Below are 21,022 nucleotides of genomic sequence, written 5' to 3'. Positions count from 1 at the left end.
TGGTAATCCTAAGCCTAGATGGTAGCTCTCAACCTCATGTGAAGTGTGAGTATTGTGGGAAGGAACGCCATACAAAGGATAAATGTTGGAAACTACATGGATGTCCAACTAGTTCTCATGGAGGAAAGAGTAGCAATAGGAGCAACAATCAAGTATCTACAAATCAGGCTATTCCAAACATACAAAGTACTACAACACCTACTTCCGTAGACGGTATCCAAAATCTTTTTCGTTAATTGATGATCAGACATGACGGATCCTCATCTGGTTTGACTCCCAGTGCAAGTGTTGCATCTGTCGTCGCCTTTACCTTTAGTTCCCAACCTCCTACAGGTATTTTCGATGGTCACAATGTCAATTCTATTGATCCCTCCTGGATAATTGACTTTGGGGCAACCGACCACATGACAAGCTCATCTTCTTTATTCCACACGTATTCTTCTATTCCACCTAATCAGAACGTTTTGAACAGCTGATGGATCTCTGTCCCTTATTTCTGGAAAGGGCTCCATCATCTGTTCACCTAACCTCACCATTTCCACTGTTTTGCATGTTCCTAATTTTCAGCTAATTTATTATCCATTAGTAGCCTAATCTGTGATATGAATTGCGAAATAACATTCTTTCCATCTCAATGTGTTTTTCACCACATGGAGACTAGCCATACGATTGGCAATGGTAAACAAAAGGAGGGGTTCTACCTATTGGATGGTTCTGGTTCTCCATCAGCTCTTTCTATAGTTTCTGCATCATCCTCTCCTACATTAATGTCTTTATTATAGTGGCATAATCGTCTTGGTCACATTCCTTTATTAGTCTTATCTAGACTCTTTCCTGATTTTGTTAAAAAGTTTCATTTGAATCATTTTCGTTGTGATGTTTGTATTTGGCCAAACAAACAAGACATATTTATCCCATTTCAAATAATAGAAGTAAAGTTCTTTTTTCTGGTTATTCACTCGATGTATGAGGTCCTTCTCGGACTATGTCTATATATGGCCATCGTTGGTTTGTTACATTCATTGATTGTTGCACCCACACTACTTGGGTTTATCTCTTGCATAAAAAAAGTGATGTGCTCTCCTGTTTCCACAATTTCCACAATATGGTTAAGACCCAGTTTGGGACTATACTAAAAACCCTAACGATAGATAATGGGATTGAATATTCGGGTGGCAGCTTTCCCTCCTACTATTCTGATCAAGGGATTATCCATCAAACCAGTTGTGTTGATACAATTCCTCAAAATTAGGTTGCAGAACGCAAAAATAGGCATCTCTTGGAAGTGGCAGGGTCCCTTACGTTTACTATACATGTGCCACCTCGATTTTGAGGTGATGCAATTCAAACTGCCACCTATGGCCCATGTGCAGCATTTGCAGGAATGTTGTGATAGAATGCCCACTTCAAGAAGGCCATCCCACCTCCTCCTTTACATCACCCACAAATGCTTCATATTTTTCTGTTCGATCTATGGCCTCTTAAACAAGTCCGAATCAGTGTGTAGTATTTGGGTATCTAGATCAGTCAAACTGCGTCTGAGTCACCAGATGTAGTTCGGGAACGTTGGCGCGTGGCAAGGGATCCAACTCTTTGACACTATAGCTCCTCCTCAAAGTGAAGCTGCCTCCCCCTCCCCTCTCAAAATCTGGCTCTCAGGAGGACCCTGCACGGCTGCACCTATGGCCGGCCCTCTACATCCTCCTGATGTGATCGAGTCTATGAGACTCTTTACTCATCCTCATTGCTCTCCCATTATTTGTCTCTGAGGATGATGCATTGAGGTTTGGCTCATCTGAATCCATGAGCTGCTCTCCCCCCTCCATGAGGTCATCTAAACACACAGCATGGAACTCATCCCTTTTCTCCTTCCTATTTTCTTTCTCGACTTTCAGATATTGTGCCATTTTTACCTCATAAAGCACATTGAGGCATCCAGTCACATTGCAGTCCCCTCTCGCTAAATGGCACTTCAATTGATGGCCCCACCTCCTCCAATCTATTTATTGCATTAGTTACCCTTAGACTTCTTCCTGTCCTCCCCCAGAGGCCTACCATGCTGCCAAGCAACATCTAACATAGTAACAAGGAGTCAAAATCGGGTGCCTGATACATACATATTAAGCATCATTTAAACACAAAACCATACCTCTAATTTTTAGCATAAACACACATTACTATAACCGAAAGTATTCCCAAACTTCAAAAAGTTTTGGATAAATAAATAAAATTTTAATTATTACTAATTATTAAATACATAGAATTAAAATCAAACAAACTAAAATTAATTTCAACACAGTCACAACGTAAATCAAGTGATGGTGTCTCATACACATCAAAACAAAGCCAATATAGCATGCATATGAAGGTTATTTTTTTAAAGGAAAAAATTCTAAGCAATTTTTAAAATAAATAAAAAAATAGTAGCACATTTCAAAAATTAAATCCAACAACATAGATTCGAAGATCTAGCTACTAGAGTCAACATATATTAAATTCAAAATAATTTAACATGATTTGAGCATGGAACAAAGAAAAAATAAAAAATAATGGGGTTAAATCCATTACCATGCTCAAAAGCTTGGAATAGGTTGAAATGCCCACCAGAAAACACTAGGAATCAAGAACGCAGTGCAAGAAAAGGCTTAAAAACACCTAAAATCACCTAAGAAGTGTCGAAATGCAAGGGAAAGTTTCGATTGAAACATGGGTTTCCATCTTTTCCTTTAAGTCGAAGCTCTACTGGATGAGGCACGAGGTCAACCTAGCAACCATATAGCATAGGAGATGGAAGTTAATGTGGAAGAGTTATTGGCCACACATGGAAGAACAAAACCATCCCTTCATGCCACACCCCAGTGCATCCTCCAACAGTGAAGATAATATTGTGTGGTCAGACACCGATGATGATGCCATTCAAGCACCCACTCAGACACAAGATGATGATGATAGACCTAGTAGTGGGGATGACAGTGGGGATAATGATGACGATTATGGGCCTGGTGATCAAGGTTAACCTCATCCTATAGATCTTATTGTCCTATGGATGTGGCCAACTTGGAATGCTCGATGGGATCCATGAGCTTAGATAAAACTAGAAATTCCACGGCTAGAGGATCTAGATACTGGAGACCCATTAATTCCGAGTCCCAAAATAGTGGTACGAAGAGCACTAGATCTATTTTGGGTCTTATGGTTATGGTACTCATTATGGTTATCAAACTCAGACATATTTTCCAAGCCCTAAGGGTGTAGTATATCAATACACCAGTGCTACATATGGGGATGGCTGAGGGTCAGAGACATTTGAGGAGTCCATCTTCGGATTCCCACCACTCCCAATGCCATCTTCTACTTCACATCCATACTGTATGTTCCCTCCAACAAGATATCTAGCTTATGAGGATGACCAAACCTACGTAGTTGTGGTCGACTACCCCAATTACCAAAGAAGGAATATGTCATAGGATGTGTATGTCCAAAGGACGGAGGAGAGATTCAGATAGAACCAGTACTACACGGCTCACAAGATGGATCCACCGAGGCACTCATTTTGGCATTGAATGAGTAATGGGTTTTGTACTACCCTTTTTTTGTTAGTTACTTTGTATTTGAAGTTATATCATGAAAGTTATGTTTATAGTTTATACTATTTTTGTCGGAAACCACTCTATGTAAACTATTTTAATGACATGTCAATGTGTACTTTATGCCTTAATTAGCTTATACGCAGAATCCCACTCCAAAATACCCCTAAAACCCTTCCAAACTTACAGGAATGTGTCTCTAGTTTCAACAAAATTTTGACCACGTCGACCAAAATCTCGGTTAGGTTTCGACCAAAACATCTTTCTTATGCCTTCACCATCAAGTCTCAATCCCGGAATGATGGTTCCTAATAGTTGGAGGATCCTTATGGATTCTTCAGCTTCTTCGATGATCTCGAGACCTTCCCAACTCTTCCTTTTCTTCTACATGCTAAAGAAGTGTTCAGAGCCCAGGTGGCACTATTTTACCAAGACACCCATAGGCTTCAACGGTTGGAAGGGCGATTATCATCTTGAACACCCTTCTGACCAATGATAAAGGATGACATGAACGATTCATCATCTGCCGCCCACTTTCCCAACCACTTAGAGGGAGAAGTTGAAGAAGGCATTAGAGCAACCAAAATAAGTGCCAAAAGATGATCACTAATGAGGAGCACATGGCCAACAAGATTATGGATGATCAAAGTCGTCCCATCCATGGCTTTGTCATGGAATATGTTAATACCTACGGCTATAAGGGCTAGCTGGAGGTGAACTTCAACGCCTGATAACTTACTATTTGAGCTCTTGTATCTCGCAGTTCCTTAAATACTGACCGAACCCTAATTCCTCGCTGCTTTGCAAAGGAACAGCCAAATTAGTGCTTTTTAGGGCAACGGAATAAGGGATATGCCCCAAAGCCACCGCCATAGGATAAGGTCAAGGCCCCGCGAGCTGCCTCGAGGTTGGAAGACCAGTTTAGGCTGGAACCCCACCTTAGTACAAAAGGGGTGATGATCAAGGAGCCCGAAGGCAGCTCCACAGCGTCTACAGCAGCAGCCAACCTCCAAGGGGAAGAGGAAAGAAAAACGCCACTAGTAGGTTCTCTCAGCAAGTTGGGAGGATGACGAAGACATCATTCCCTTTATTGAGAGGACAATGAAGAGGTCTTTGGCAGAGCAACCTCCCCCGGAACTAAAAGAATCGAGGCTAGAGTACTCCAGTGGCGGATCTAATCAAGATGGAGAATGGATCCTGGAGGGTGTTCCTCCATGGGATTGAAAGACCTTGAGAAGTTTGAGGTCAAGCAAATTTTGAACTTCAGCTTTTCTATAAGTATCGACATCTTTGACTTCTTATTTTGAATTTCCTTTATGTTTCGACCTCGTCTTTTACTTTCCTGTGCAGCGTGGCTTCAAATTTCTTCACATTTTTAGCAGCAGCCAGGCTTCACATCAACCGGTACTCCATTTAGCTAGGCAATCCGAGGCCGAGCTCACAAACACTAGCCTAGAGAAAAAGGTCAAGAGTTGAAAACGGAGCTGGACAAGCTGAAGGCAAGTAAAAGGCAACTGGGACTTAGCTTCGGAAAGAAAGGGACGATGTGTGAGACAAGTTCGTCTAGGTGACTTTGAAGGCCAACCTCGCCTTAAAGGATGCCGGCACTGCATGGGAAGCTTGCTGGAAGGCTGAGGAGCACCTCACCAAAGTGATCAAGGAACGAGATCACCTTCAAAATGAACTCAAGAAGGTCGAGGAGGCCTAAGCAAACTTTGAGAAGGATGTTAAGGCCAAGATCATTAAGAGCATTGTCATGGAGGAAGCTCTTCCATCTTTCAGCATAGGGCAAAACATGGTCTGGAAGAGGCTCCTTCAAGAGTACCCAGACATTGACCCATCGAAGTTCCAAGACATCTTCAACCCCGTTGTCTCCAACGAGCTCAGGGAGGAAGGTTAGAATGGTGTAAGGACCACGAGAACCTGTCGATGGAGACAAAAATGGTAGAGGTGTCGAAGACACTGAGGTCAATGAGGGGATCATTGAGGAAAAACCTTGATTTCCTTTGTAATAAACAAGATCTCTCACATAACATTCATACAACCCTTGAGAAAGGTGTCTGTAGGATCTGATCAATAAAACTATTTCAATTGCAAATATCTCCAAAAATCGTGTTTATGCAATTTACAGTAACAATAATTTCATAAACTCAAAAAGTATACAAGAAAGGTACATATTGAGGGGAGCGAAAACCCCACCAAAAGGTAAAATGAGAGAGAAGAGAAGACGAAAAGAAGTACCACTATCAAACTTGTCCTGAAACTAATCTTATGGTAAAAAGAGACAGATGAGAAAAGGAGAACTACCACCTACCAAACTGCTCCCGAAACTAACCTCACAGTAAACTAGCGGCAAATACTCACCTATATGAGGAACCATTGAATATAAATTCCTATCTTACTATTTGCACAGGATGTACATAATAGAGAGCAAGGATGGTTCATACACTCCTTCCATCTTGCTTTTGGATTGTATCGTCAATCTTTATAATCTAATGCATAACTCCAATTTGCAAAAGATAAAAGATTTAAAGAGCAACCTGCCTCGCCTTTGGCAGAATTGAGATCTCTCCTTCAAAACAAAGATGGAAGTACATAATAGGGAGAAAGGATGGTTCATCCAGCCCTTCCATCTTGCTTTTGGATTGTATCATTTATCTTTATAACCTAATGCATTAACTCCAATTTGCAAAAGTAAAAGATTTAAAGAGCAACCTGGCTCGCCTTTGGCAGAATTGAGATCCCTCCTTCAAAACAAAGCTGAAAGTTAAGATATAAATAATGTTAGGAATGAAAAATGCAGCAAAAAAAAAAATCCACGTAATTAATGGGAAAATAAATTTCATGTTCACTTGACAGGGCAGCAGGAAAACCAACAACTTGCAAACCAGAAAGCGTTCTACAACTTTATGAAGTTTTCTATTGATTTAGATTTGAATTGGTCCTTTTGGACATTCAGATCAATAAATTTTACATGGAACACCAAGTTTTGCTAGAGCCGCATTGTAAAATATCCCGAAGTCCCTTATTCGCAAGTCAACTTTATGCCAAGACAGAATTTGCAAGGTGGTAAATAAAGCAAAATTTGGACCATTGAGAGGTTTTGGTAAATACCTGTACTCATCACTGACCCCGTATGAGAAAACAACATCTGGAAACTCCTCTAACATGGCCACTGCACATGAGTTCATCAGATTCAGAGCTTGCTCGTCATTTGGCTTTACAAATCCATGGATTTCAGAAAATCTACCATCAAACAGCAAATGGAAACTTGAGTTTAAGTACAACAACCTATACATCATAGATTTCAGTGCATTACTACTTGTGAGTAGCTAAATAGCGGTCGAATATCCACGTTTTCTTATTATAAAATTCCATGTATTTAATTCCTATACTTAATTTAGGGATGATATTCAGAACTATCTCATAATTGAAATGGAAGTGGTTGGCACATATTACTTGTTTCTATGTTCTTATCCTAGATCATAGTTTACCTATTACTTAATGATGAGCAACCCCAAGAGAACTATAAAGGTTAGGTTTCCTCAATCATGGCTTTTATTCTTACAAGGGCTAAATATAAAGTCAATTGCTGGTCAACTAAAAGCCACATTTCTTTAAAGCAAGCACCCCTCTCCCCTTCCTTTTCTCCCTTCTCTAAGAGTCCTTGAACCTAGGTAGGATAGTTTTTGAAGGCGTCATCTATGTGCATTATCACCCTGTTAGTGTTTGTTTGTGGAATAAGGCTGACTCAGTCACTAGTTTATATGTAGTTCAGCTTATGTTGTATTTCCCCCGAATCAGTTCTAATACCATTCCTTAGTCTGTCTCTATTGGTCTTTCCATATATCTTCCTCCACCTCACTCATCTTATCTACATTGGCTCTTCTTAACTGCACAGAACTCTGCCCCATATGTCATAGCAAAACTAATTATCATCCCATAAAATTTTCTTTGAAGTCTGACCCAAGGTATCCAAAGCAGTCACTTTGTGGTAGCTTTCACTCAAGTTTTACCGCTACATATTTCTCATGGTTTGACTGAAGTTACACCTCATAGAATTTGTCTTTGTTCTGCTAAACTTGAAAACCTTGATTCCAAGCTTGATCTACAGAATTCCAGCTTCGCATTAATCCCTTTTGTTTCATCTGCAAAAAGCATACACCAAGGGACCTCATCTTGGATTTCCCAGGTCAATTCACCCATGATTAGTGAACAAACACGGGCTTTAATATAGTTCTAGGCTTCTAGCAAAATATGTTTACACATTGGGTGTAAAAATCTTCCCTTTTGAATCTGTTTAATTAATTGAAACCTTTCACTTATGGCTATAAATCGTCCTTTTAAGGGTGGATTTCTATTACATGGTCCCAAGGTTGCAACTGGTTCAGTGGATTTCTATTTCATGATTTGGTACCTCGGTGTTTTGTTTGCTTGTAATTCTCCAGAAAATTACCTTCTGTCTCTTCTTTTCCATTATTACATCCACAAAGGTCTGTATAGGGTTATTATTCAAATTACAAACTTGATCCCTTCTTTAGCCTTGATTCAACTTTCTGTGTCCAGTTGTTTTGTGCCATTAATTATGTTTCACCTACAACCGCACGATCAATTTAGGAATAATTATGTAACCATCAGATGACCCAAACTTTTTCAATCAGAAAGCTTTCAGGATTATAACCCAGTAACTTTCCTGAGACCCCAAGAAATTTATAAAGATCAGATGGCCAACTGGCCATCCTCATAGAACCTAAGTGGAACTTATCAGTTCTAGAGTCTAACATCTAATTTATGCCATAAGAACACATCATGCAATCCTATTCTTGTCATAGTTTTCTGTCTCATTAGTTTCATACGACTTGTATAAAAAATTATTGAATTTTAAAACCATAAAAATTTCAAGAAATTCTTTCCACCAAAAAATTAAATAATTTACCTATGAAAATGGCATCCATCAATTCGAACAACAATCCACGTGGAGGGCATCAACTTGTAGTCAACTTCAAAAGATTTCACATAATCAAATTTGTTGGTTGACCAAACTTTGCAGAAATCCTCCACTGTTATATGTAGCTCTTCAATCAGATTTGGATGCTTAGCCCAAAAGCTTGGCCAGTCTGGATCAAAATGGTCCACCATCAGCTTTTTTCGTGATCTTCTAACAGGATCTCCGAGCTGATTGTACTTCACAATTTCTTCCACCTTTGGCATCAGGGAAGATTGTTACCAAAACAAGCAAAAGCAATTAAAGAGAAAAAGGCACAGGATCCAGCACCATATCATTAGGCACTCACTGAAGCAATACATTAAAATTAAAAGGCTCACAGATGAACTTCCATAAATATGCTAAGAAAAAATAGGCAATTGATATAGGATTTGGGGAGACTCTTCAGATCTTGATTCAGTGGTTTGCACATATGGACCTTTTCGGTGGTTTGCATTGAAAATTCTAATAGACTATTCCACTGAATCAGCTTGGGAATCGGTTCAGGAAAAATTGATCAATTTCAACAGGAAGCAACTTGGTTCTTGGTAATATTCCAAATATTCCAAGCGGATCATTCACTGTGTAAAGATGCCTTGTAGATGATTTACCTACAAAAAATCAGCTGATACAGAAACATGTGTAAGCAACTTTTGTGCATTTGCTGGGCTGGTCTAAACAGCCACAATGATTTGTTTTCTAAATGTCTCAGAACACTGGCTATATGAGGGATGTGTTGCTCCTCCAGTCCCAAAATAGGAGAAAGACAAATTGACATTGAGGAAGCAACATCGGAAAGGTATAGGTTCAATAAGGATGATTCTATCATTACAACTGGTAAATTAGCTTTCAGTTCTACTACACATCAGTAGTTATGGAAAGAATGATGCAAGCAGGGTTGAGCCACCATCTAATTAGGCCTAAAATCAAGACCCAAAATACCCAAAGCTAACCGAATACCCCAGGGGTATTTTGGTCATTTTCCAAACCTTTTGGACTCAAGAAGGGTCCGGTTGGAACCCACTCGATCCAAGGGTCATGGATCTATCTTTATTCTTTTTTATCTGAATTAGCTTTTTTTTTAGTTATGACAGAGTCCCAATCTATGTAAAACTCTGAGTTAAGAGTCCAACTTTCAAGGACTCCTGAGAGTTACTAATTTGATTCCTTCAAGATGTCTTATGTAAGAGTCCAATTAGGGTTTCTTTAAGAATCCTTTTTTTATTAATTAGTTGAATAGTGCAGTTACTTTTTCTTTTCTTTTTTTGAATCCTTTATGGAGATAAGGTTCCCAGTTTGAGTCTTCGTTAAATTACTTAAGTTGTAAGGCTATAAAAGCCCACCCCTCCTCCATTATTGGGCAAGTTGAAATTGATTAACAAAATTTTGGCTTGGAGGCAAACAAGGTGGTGGTCTTCTTGGGAGGGCCACGGTGGATTTAGAGTTTCTTTCTTCAATTTCAGCAAGTGTTCGATGCTTAGGAAGTACAAAAATTAAAGAAAAAATATTCATATCTTGAAATTGAATGGTCAAAATGGGTCAAACTAGGATGCAAGGTCACTAGGGTCAGAGGGATGTAGCTAAAGTGTGAGACAGATCTAACGGCTAGATTGATATAGATCTAACATTGAATTTTGGGCCTCTTGAAGATTCCGAAATTCAAGAAAATTCAAAAAATAAAAAATAAAAAAAAGTACAGGCTGCCAAATACCTGAATGGGGAGCCTTATAGATGTTTGGGTTGAGCAGAATGGCTTCTTGAAGGTTGTCCGTTAGCCATAGCAAGAATTTGGCTCGACTTCACCAAGAACCAACGAAATACTGAACTCTTGACCTTCTCTCACCAAAGTTGACATAAACCAATACTTGCAGCAACAATGGACACACAAAAGCGCTCGAGGAGGGAAAATAATTTATTAATCAACTGTAGTTTATTCTAATCCATGGGGGGCTATTACTAGGGATTTTTATCTTTTATAATTACTTTTCCCATAATTATTTGAAATTCCTTCCTAAGACTTTGAGACGTGGCTATACAAATATTCAATGGCTCTTATTGACACTTAAATTAAAACGGACTTTCCTCTCCCCTAAATTCCCTCTCTTCTTTCCTTCATGTATTTATCTTGCTATTTCTTCCTCTCCTCCACAGGTAATACACAGCTGAGTTTAAATCTCTCTATAGCAACACCATGACGAGTCTTGCTCCTCTCTCACTGCCAAAATCAAATCAACAACACTACAGCTCTCACTACTATAATCGCACTGACTATGCTCCAGCAATATTTAACAATAAGTCTCAATGATCCCTAAAAACGAGAATATTTTCTCCCTCCACTGTAATTATGTTTTTTTTCATGGGGTGAATTCATATATCACAATGCAATCGATTTGATTCTGGTATTGAAGGGGTGATTTCATAAATCATAATGCAATTCATTTGATTCTGGTATTGAGAGACGAGGGTCTCTCTCTCTCTAATCACTACTAGAATCAAATTGATTATGCTCCGGCAATACTTAACGATAGTCCCATTGATCCCTAAAAGCAAGAATATTTTCTCTCTCCACTGCAATTATGTTTTTTTGCATATGGTGGTGACTTAATATATCACAATGCAATCGAGTTGATTCCGGTATAGAGAGAAGAGGGAATTGTCACGGTGTTGCTGCAGCTAGAGAGAGAGAGAGAGTGAGAGATTTAATTTCTGTTTAGGCGTGAGTTGACCGTGACAGTAGAAAATGAAGAAACAGCAAGATAACAGACTTGTGAGAGAGAGGAGAGAGAATTTAGAGGAGAGGGAAATTGGTTTTAATCTGAAATTTAATAAGAGCTATTGGTCATCCAACCAGCCATGGAAAAAAAAAACTAAGGGAATTCCAAGGAATTACAGACAATAAAAATCCCTATTATAGCCTTACAAGAAGTCCAAGTGAAATTAGGACTTAGAAATTAACTTAACTAGGAAAACCGAAACTAACTTTGACTCCAAAAACTGATATAAAACATAAGAAAAAGACTATTCTGCCCTTATAACTCACATTGGGCAGAACTTACATGATTAGACCAATTAAACTAATAAACTAACCTATTTTCGTATTTCACCTAAAGCTTAACTTTTGAATCAATAACATAGGCCCATGACCACAAATTAAACAAACCTAACCATCAACATCAATCATCCCTAGGTTGATCTTAAAGGAGAAGAGGCCAATTCAGTGTCACAGCTACATCAACACCATATTACCTAAACCCACCATATCCACTACTATCCTTCAGACTTGACATCAGGTAATGTTAAACAAACTCGTAAAATCAATATCAACGCTATCTCCTACCTATACAGTTTAATCTAATAAGCAAACCTCTCGACAAGCTTCTAATGGGGGGGGGGGGGGGGGAGGCATGTACAGGTCAGTATCTTGGAATGGAGTCACATGAGTTCAGGTGGTGTCAATGCTTCATCAGGTCATAGGCAGTATCCATCATGTAAGAAACTTCATCTTTTATGACTTAAACAATATCAATTTAATGCTCCTGGCTTTATTTTAAGCGTTTTATGTATGATAAAACGACCCATATATTGACTGTTCCTATTGTTTTTAGTTGAATTTTAACCATTCCATGAAATTCCACATTGTCAATACATATCTCCTATAAGATACGAAAAGCCTCTTAAAGTTACCCGATTGATATTGATATCTGATACTGATACTTCAAACCTTGCTTGTAATTCCAGAAATCCATTCTTAAAAAATAAAAATAAAAGGGAAAAGGAGGCCATGTTTAAAGTGCTCCAAGTGATACAGCATATTACAGCTTCATAGCCAGATGACGTTCATGAAAAAATGTAAGATCCAAGTTCTGATAGATCATCTTCAAAATGTAAAAACAGAGCAGTAGTTTGAGTATACATGTTTAGGATTATTAACTAAAGAAGTATCTATCTTTCATTTGAAGAAACTAATACTAACCTTTTCCTTGAGAATGCATGATCCTCGACGGAACACAATTGGAAGCTTATCATAGTTAACACCAAATTGTTGGAAAAGCATTTCATTCCTGTCTTGTTTTTGAGAATCCTACAAAATAAAGGGTACAAATTAAGTGGGTTGACCATATGGAATTGCCACACTGCAGCATACTGATATTATGCAAGACTTGAATCCTTGATAGGTAACAACAGCATACAATGTTATTAGAGCAAATAAAAATAAAATTAAAAATTATGAAAGGAAACAAGATAGTGCAGTTCAGGGTTCAACAAAGATTCTGGAGCCAAAATAATACTAACAGCCCAGCATGGCAGTAGAACCAATTGAACTACTATAGAAGCAGAATAGAAGAATTGCAGGAGAAATTATACAATAATTAGAAGAAATCAGAAAATATATTAGAAATAAGAATAAGAGAGAAAAGATCACCTGACATCAGACACAAAAAGTGTCAGAATATAAGTTTGAAGGGCAAAAGAGGCAAGAACAAGGGCCTCACAAGCTCTAATCCTGAGAGTCCATGGGAGCTTTGTTTGGGGAATATTTGATGCCTTTTTTGTTTCTAATTCACATAATTACTTTTCTATTAAAAAAAATATTGTGTTTTGACGACCTCACAAGCTAACGTGAGAAATCCTTGGCTGTTAGCAATTCTGCTCTTCTTCCTTGCTCTGCTTTTCCTTTTATTTACATAGTATCAGAGCTTTGGTTATAAAAGCTCCTACAAATTCTTCATCTTCTTCATGTTAACAGTCAGATATCAACCTACATTCAGTCGAAGACTTCTCAAAGCTATTTTGAGGTTTTCTTCTATTTTTGGTCAAGGGAAGGCAGCACCTTACGCTGCATTTTTGTTTTGATTAGTTGATGGGTTAGGTAACTTAGATTAAAATTCCCATTTTCGTTGAAGACTTTAATCCACAATTTTTTTATTCCTCTCAAGTGAAGGTTTGTAGTCTTCTTTTCCTAGGAAGATTTTTGGAATCTAAGATTGGTGTAAATCGAGAGATATTTCTCCTTATACTGCAAGTTACTTTTCTGATTTTGAGCACTCAGAATCTTGTTTCCACTGTTTTAGAGATTTTCCTGAAGGACCAGAAGCCGTGTGATTTTTTGGAGCAATGTATGTAGATATTGGAACTGCTGCTATAGGTTCTTTGGATCAATTTCTTAAGTTTTCTAGAGAAGTTGTTTGAAAAATATTATATCTTGTACTGGCTGAACCAAAAGACGAAACTAAAACTACTCTATTAGAAGTGGTATCCTCGCCTCTCATCATCGAACTGAACAAAAACTTGAAGGAGCTGCCAACTTCCACAACCGGAAGAAAATTGCAAGGTTGATAATCATTGGAAGGCAGTAGCAAGATCACTTGGCAATCTGTTGCCAATGACACTACATGGGAGACTGTTCATTGCCCATATTTTAGGACAGTAGAAGTATTGTGATATGGCATATTGATACAGTTATCAGAACTATGGAACTATCTATAATTTTATATATCTTGTATTTATGACAGAAAAATCTTTGTCGTATTTATGAGTTGTAATGAGTTTTATAGGGTTTATCGGAAGGGTCATCCTTTGACTCAATATTTTGCTGGCCTCAAAGGGATTAGGAGGAACTCAATTCCATACTTCCTATTACTGCCAATATTACCCAGATATAGAACCAACATGGCATGGCAACTACAATAACTCATCAACAAATTCATCCCCCCATTACAACCCCCCCAAAAAAAAAAAAAGAGAAAAAGAAGAAGAAAAGAAAGAAAGAAAAACCAATTGGTCCCCCTCCCTCTTGATACGCTCCGTGTCATTCCCTCCAATGCTAAGATCCTCTCTGCCATCAACTCTTACACGCCAAATCTTGCTGCAGGACCTGATGGTTTCAGTATGGGATTCTAATAAAAGCCTGAGCATCCAATACAAAAATTAATATCAGGACAAGTAAAATAAAAAGGATAATCTGGTTATGATGGTGCGACTCACCCCCTACAGCATATTGCTGTCCCTCAACCAAAGGCTGCCCCAAACACCCAAATAAACATTCCATGCTTTCCTAACATCCCCTCCCCCTTTACTGTCCACCAACCAGTAGTTGGTTGCCTCACTCTTCTCCACGTGGCATGATCCTAAAGGCCCTAACACTACCAGTGCCTCGAAATTCACCTAGTCCTTGAGGTGAAGGAAAATTAGAAGCTTGGTCTTCATATGCTTACTGAACAATCATGCCAGTTCTGCAACCAATCTGCACCTAACTATGCGGAAAAAAATGTAGGCACAGCAAAGACCAACTTGTGATCCAACCAGGAACCGAATGGCCTTCTCTTTTGCATAACTCTGTTCAAGGACTGCTTCCCATATTCCTTGGTGTCTTTTGGTGTAATGTCAGCTAGTCCTTCAACACTGATTGATAGATCTCCAAAAATTAGAAAACATGGCTGACCAACAGGAAGTAGAAACCCCATAATACTACAGACATCTTATGAAGATCCAGAAACTAGCAATGTGAACATTCAAATCTGAAGCTAAGAACCTAGAATTTGGATAATAATTACCTGTTGTAGGAGATCAATAAGTCAGACTGACATCTAGGTAAGGTCAAAGGACCTTTCCACGATGGGAAACAAACCCTTGAAACAAATCATTGGAATCTGATGCCAGATTCTAATTAATTGCAGAACTCAGTACTGCAAAAACATCTCAAAAGACAAGGTATCACCTTGAGATACCTCAATAAAATAAAGATGGATACCAGCTTCAATCAATAGACATTACCAGCATGCAGAAGGACTAGCAATGCCCTAAATAGTCTCAGATAAAATTGATGTCTTGATGATGAGCGTATTTTGAATCTGTCAAAGAAACTCATTAAACAGGTTACTGTCAGTAGATGAAAGAGAGTGAGGAAGATGAATCCTTGCAGGCAAAAACTTTATGATAAGTCTGTAGCAGGAATTCTCCTTACACAGGTAGAATATATATATATATATATATATATGGACAAAAAATAGTTTCTTATTGATATAAACTAGGTCTTCATGGTAAAAACTTGCAGCCATTGACACAGGAGAATCCCCAAGAAGGGAACCCCCCCCCCCAAGAAAAAAAAAAAAGAGATGGCAAGGACTAACTAAGGTGGTCTTATATGATGAAGCAATACCCAAGACAAGGAATAGATGCAGAAGAAGGGAGAATTCTTGGGCTTTAAACATCATGATCCAAAACCACCTTGTACTCGAAACACCAGGATCTAGGCATTTGAACTTTAACAACCAAGAAAACCCAGTCTAGACTTCAAACACAAGATCATAAATCATAAACTCTTAAAAAGAGGAAATAGTAGTGGTTTGCCAAGCATATGAACTACAGTTTGTGTCTTCTTCCCATCATATAGGGTATAAATAGGTGGCAAATCATCTTACAAAAGAAGTCCTAGGATTAATACGACTTGACCTCAAAATTAAAACAGAATTAGGACTGGAATATCTAACATAGAATGAAAAGATCTTTTTCCCTCTCTTTCATTAAGCGTTTGTGTTAATAGAAGAACATCACAGGAAAGGCATTCTCCTAGAACCCCCAAACAAGAAAAAAAGGGGGGGGGGGGGAGAACCTACCGAAAAGATCACATAAACCTAAGTATCCTAATTTATATTGAACCAACCAATTCTAATTTAATCATGTAACTTGTAAGTGGTAATGTAGCCTCTAAAACAATGTTAGACCAATTAATCGCCTATTATTACACTTAACCTAGACACTCAAACTTTTTTAGACCATCAAATAGGCCCCTGACCACAAAAACATATGGGGTGAAGGCCCAACACCCTTATCTATCAACCATAGGTTGATTTGAAGGAAAAATAGCCCAGTTTGTGCTGGATCTGCAACTACAAGAACCTAGACTCCTTGTTTTTAAACTGGGAAATCACATATTTGTGTATTGCATTTATTGATAATATCATTTTCCAGCTAAATATATTAAAGAAAGATTTCAAAATATCTAGATAAAAGATAGTAAATGTACACAATTGGTGTCATAAAAGCATAAAAGATAGGTTTAGACCTTCAAAATATTGTGTGCTTCAGTTTCAGTCCTCCCAGACTCAACCAGTAACCAGTAACAAGTATCAAATTGATTGTTAATGTGACCTGAAACACCAAAAGATTTTAAAGTTTAAGTGATGTGACCAGTATTTACATAATGAATTACCTACTTTGAATAAGGACCAAATCTAAAATTCTGAAGAGACAAGTATCAAGTATGCATGCAAGGAGTGCAGCTAGATAAGAATATGATTAGCCTTTGTAGCTTTAGTGATGCACAACTCACATTCTTCTTTCCTCCACATCAGATAATCTTTAAGAACCTCGGTTGAAGGACAACAAAAAATCTGTCCATGAAAAGATGGAGGATACCTCATCTCTTTCTGAGGAAAGAATTCTTTCCATTTCATGACATACAGTGATGAGAAGAAAGATATAGTAATAGAAACTATTTTGCTGCAAAAAGGATCAATTAAGAAGTATAAGATTATGTAATTAATAAGTGACTTAAAAGTAATGTTCAGGAACGAACAGAAGAACTGGGAAAAGTTATCCTATTTAACCAGTACCATACATGATATGCACATCTACAAAGGCACATAATCAGAAGTGGTCAGACCTACCAGATAATGTTCAAATATTTTTATTGTACCGGTCTTCTTAGAAGTAGACTGCCCTAAATTGCTGAAGAACTCCAGATTATCTACTAGAATGCTTCTTTTGGTCACTAACAGATAACCCTTGCCCAAAACCCACACACCCACAAAAGAGGGAGCCCAAAATTAATAGAGAGCCAGTGCAACACAAGGAGATCAAACATGAAAAGGGTTTGGCTAGATATAAAGGGTGATGTTTCCCAAAGAATTAAATAGGGAGGATGAAGTGGAGAGGTGTGTCCGGTTTCTTGTGTGATCGACAAATTCCTTTAAAGCTTAAAAGAAAACACCATCGTTCGACTAGCTATGATGTATGGTGCAAAGTGTTGGGTTGGTAAAAGGAATCATATAGATAAACTTAGCATAGTAGAAATGAGGATGCTAAGATGGAAGAGTGGCAAGACTAGGAAGGATAAGATAAGGACTAATCATGTTAGAGTTGACCTGGGAGTAGCTCCAATAAGTGATAAGCTACGAGAAAGTCGTTTGAGGTGGCACGACCACATTCAACGAATGTGCCACCTCAAACGAAGGCCTATAAATACCCATGTATGGAGAAGTGATATAATTCAGAGGAACTAGAAGAGCTAGGAGTAAATCTAAGATAATCTTAAAAAAATAATGAGAAATGATATTGTTATGCTATGACCCGAATTCTTGTACTTGATTTTGAAGATGGACCCGTACCATCATATTTTGGTGGGTGACCCGAATGACCCTTTTTTGGATATCTATGGTGAAAGCAGAGGGCTTAGCCCAAGCCCAAAGCCCACCATTGATCTTGGTCTATCAAGGGGGTGCGAGGGGGGCGAGGGCGTAGCCCCCACGCTATGGTACAACTCGACCCAATTGGTCAACCTATTTACCTAATTAGAGTCTATATATATGTATCTTATGTTCACCTACCACATTATTGAGAGATTTGGGATTTACAGTTAGGATTTTGGGTGAGAGTTCTTGTAACGCCGTTTCTTGGCGATTGATTGTTAGATCTCCTTCTGTACTTCTTCCACATAGTGAAAAAGTTCTTCCTCTTTGCCCATGGACGTAGTACACCGCATTGGTGTGTGAATCACATTAAATCTTTGTGTGTTCGTTTTGTTTCTTTTTCGATTTGCTATTTCGAGGTGTTAGTTTTAACAAATATGCATAGTTTAGGCCTTGTATCTAGCATGGCCTCAATCAGAGCTGATTGGAAGGCAAGAATCTATGTAGCCAACCCAATTTAGTTGGGACAAGGCTTCTTCTTCTTCTTCTTGTTGCAACACAAGGAGGCCCAACAAATAAAATACCTTGGACATAGTTTGCTTAGCCCATCCTTGACAAAACCTAACAAACCAATTGATGATGGAACTTATGTTTATGACTATATAAGCACAAGCCTCTCACATGAAATTGTGCAGCATTTAGCTCCTTCGATAAAAAAATAAATAAATAAGGCTAGTTAGCAACAATAGAAGAATCAAGAATTAAACTGTAAGGTGCCCATTGAATTATTTTGAGGGGATTATAGCATTATGGCAACATGAATACAGGTACGGAGATTTTTTTTAGTGGAAAATAGACATTTTAAACTAATACACTGTGGATTGAATGATTGATGCAATTGCTTCCTTATCTTCTATTAGAACTTCCCTCTTTCTTATTTAAAAGCAAGAACTTCATAACAGGGTTTTGTATCTCCCTTCCCCCATTTTGTACATTTATCATTTTTGGAACAATGGAGGAAGAAAAATTGCCTTAAGGACCCAGAATATGGTTTGACACTATTACATATATGCTGTTTGAATCCAAAAATTCTGGTAGCCCAATTCACTCTTCTTATCAAGATATATTATTAAGAAGAAATTGGGACGATAATGAATAAACTATGTAATTAAACAAGTGGAGTGGTTAAAGGATTTAGCCAGTATTTTTCCTATGTAATGGAAAATCCAAGTATCATATGAGAAACCTAGAGTCTAAGCTTCTCAGTGCTTATTTTTAGCTCTCAAACTTATATTCTTGAAAAATTTAACGAGAAAAATCTCAACATCTTTTGATCTTAAACCAATATTCTGATTAAAATGTCTCATCATAATGTCAAACAATTATTTCAATTGATTGATCCATATGAGCTTTATCCCATCTTCACATTGTGACTCGGTGAGCATAGATACCATAGAATTGTGGGATCTAAAATATGTGCAAGTATATCAAATGACGAACCTGGCACGTCTCTGGTAGAAATTTGATGTCTTCTTTAAAATGAAACTGCCAATTACAGCATTACAAGAAAAATAACCAATTAAAATCATCAATGAAAAACAGAATATGATACTAGTATAGTTCCAGAATTCTATATAAATTGAGATTGATATGTTGTAACAAACCTAAAGAAAAACTATAGTACCTGAACTCATCACTGAACCCATATGCGTATACTATATCTGGATATTCGTCCAACATAGCCATTGCACAAGCGTTCATCAGGTTCAAAGCTTGCTCATCATTTGGCTTAACAAATTCATGAACTCGAGAAAATCTACAAAAAAAACAAAAACAAAAAAGGAGAGATGAACAAAATCTCAAGATTATACGCCATAGAATGCTAACCAAGAAGAAAAATCCAAAATATTAATAAAAAAATTGTAGATGGAATTCCCGAAACAAACAAAATAAATATAAATAAATAAAAGAAAGCCCAATTTGAAAATTAAAAAGTTATTACCTTCGAAAATCATGGCCATCAATTCTGACAATTACCCAAGTGCACGGCATCAACTGATCCTCAAATTCGAATGACTTCACATACTCATATTTGCTATTGGCCATTAACAAGCTCCAATTCAACTAGAGGAGGGAGACTAGGCCACGTTAGGCAACAGTGCGGCTTCGCTGGAGTTGCTTTTGCACTTAACACCACGTCTGGGTGTTTCTGCTACCAGGATGCAGTTCTACAAGATAAATCCGTATCCGGTAACTGACGACAATAACACATGAAATACTTTTAGACTGCAAACAAAAAAGGCAAGTGTGACTTTGAGAAGCCATTGTACTTTGCAAAGGAACACCGTTGCCACGGCGGCCTTCAGGATGACTCTAGGAAGATTTGAAGCAAGCGAGAGATAGAGAGAGAAGAGGGTGCAGAGAGCGGGAGAGAGAGAAACAGATAAAAGAGACATGAGAGGGAGCCAAGAGCAACATCGAAGGACGACAGACGAGAGAGATTTACCTCGACGAAGTTGCCGAATGCAACGGGAACAGCTCTGAGTCGCAGTCGTGTGCTGCTTTTTCTTCGCAAGGAGAATTTTATTCGTGTTTTTCCTTAATTTCCCAAATTTGAGATTCATTTTAAAGGAAAATTAAGTTTATTTAAACTTAAAGTCACGCGGGAAATTACAATCTGGGGCAGATGAGACTTATCAAAGAACAATTGCTCATAAAGGCAATGACCAACGCCTCCGTGGGGAGGCCAGGGTCTGATCTCCCTCATGGTATATGGAATGGTTCCCACCCTCTCTTCTTGGTAAATTTAATATAAAGGCAGCAAAAATCTATACCCCATAAAAGGGCAGCAAGAGTACAAATTACATTCACTGCTTACAAAATTGTTTTAGTACTGCTGCAGCAACTACTTGTGGTCAAGACGAAATCTCAACCAATTATTTTGCACAATTGATTTTTTTGGGGTAAAGTTTAACTATGAAATGAGTGGTCAAATTTCATCTCGACCACAAGTTTCGATCTAGACTGTAGTTCATTGCATA

General features: G+C 38.0%; 1 protein-coding gene across 5 annotated transcripts in view; it reads right to left on the bottom strand.

The window, feature by feature from the left end:
• Nucleotides 1-20,738, bottom strand: part of LOC149015963 (tRNA(His) guanylyltransferase 1-like) — a 42,023-nt gene extending 21,285 nt beyond the window's left edge. For 3 of the 5 annotated variants that reach the window (XR_016173609.1, XM_089156949.1, XM_089156946.1), the window contains exons 1-10: nt 20,488-20,738; nt 19,984-20,235; nt 19,666-19,797; nt 19,482-19,526; nt 16,904-17,073; nt 16,637-16,722; nt 12,545-12,652; nt 8,524-8,789; nt 6,702-6,833; nt 6,303-6,347 (exon numbers count right to left, since the gene is read on the bottom strand). Coding sequence is in view for 4 of the 5 variants with exons in the window: in XM_089156949.1 (XP_089013075.1) it covers nt 6,303-6,347; nt 6,702-6,833; nt 8,524-8,789; nt 12,545-12,652; nt 16,637-16,722; nt 16,904-17,073; nt 19,482-19,526; nt 19,666-19,797; nt 19,984-20,087 (1,088 nt within the window). In the remaining variant the exon portion in view is untranslated. Of the gene's footprint in view, nt 1-6,302; nt 6,348-6,701; nt 6,834-8,523; nt 8,790-12,544; nt 12,653-16,636; nt 16,723-16,903; nt 17,074-19,481; nt 19,527-19,665; nt 19,798-19,983; nt 20,268-20,487 lie in introns of all 5 variants that reach the window. The other 2 variants (XM_089156947.1, XM_089156948.1) reach the window with 2 other exon arrangements.
• Nucleotides 20,739-21,022: the final 284 nt, after the last annotated feature.

This window comes from Hakea prostrata, chromosome 5 (assembly GCF_041222555.1).
Source record: "Hakea prostrata isolate BN-2017 chromosome 5, UWA_Hpros_2, whole genome shotgun sequence".
Taxonomy (NCBI): Eukaryota; Viridiplantae; Streptophyta; class Magnoliopsida; order Proteales; family Proteaceae; genus Hakea; species Hakea prostrata.
This window is presented reverse-complemented; position numbering and strand designations above follow the sequence as displayed.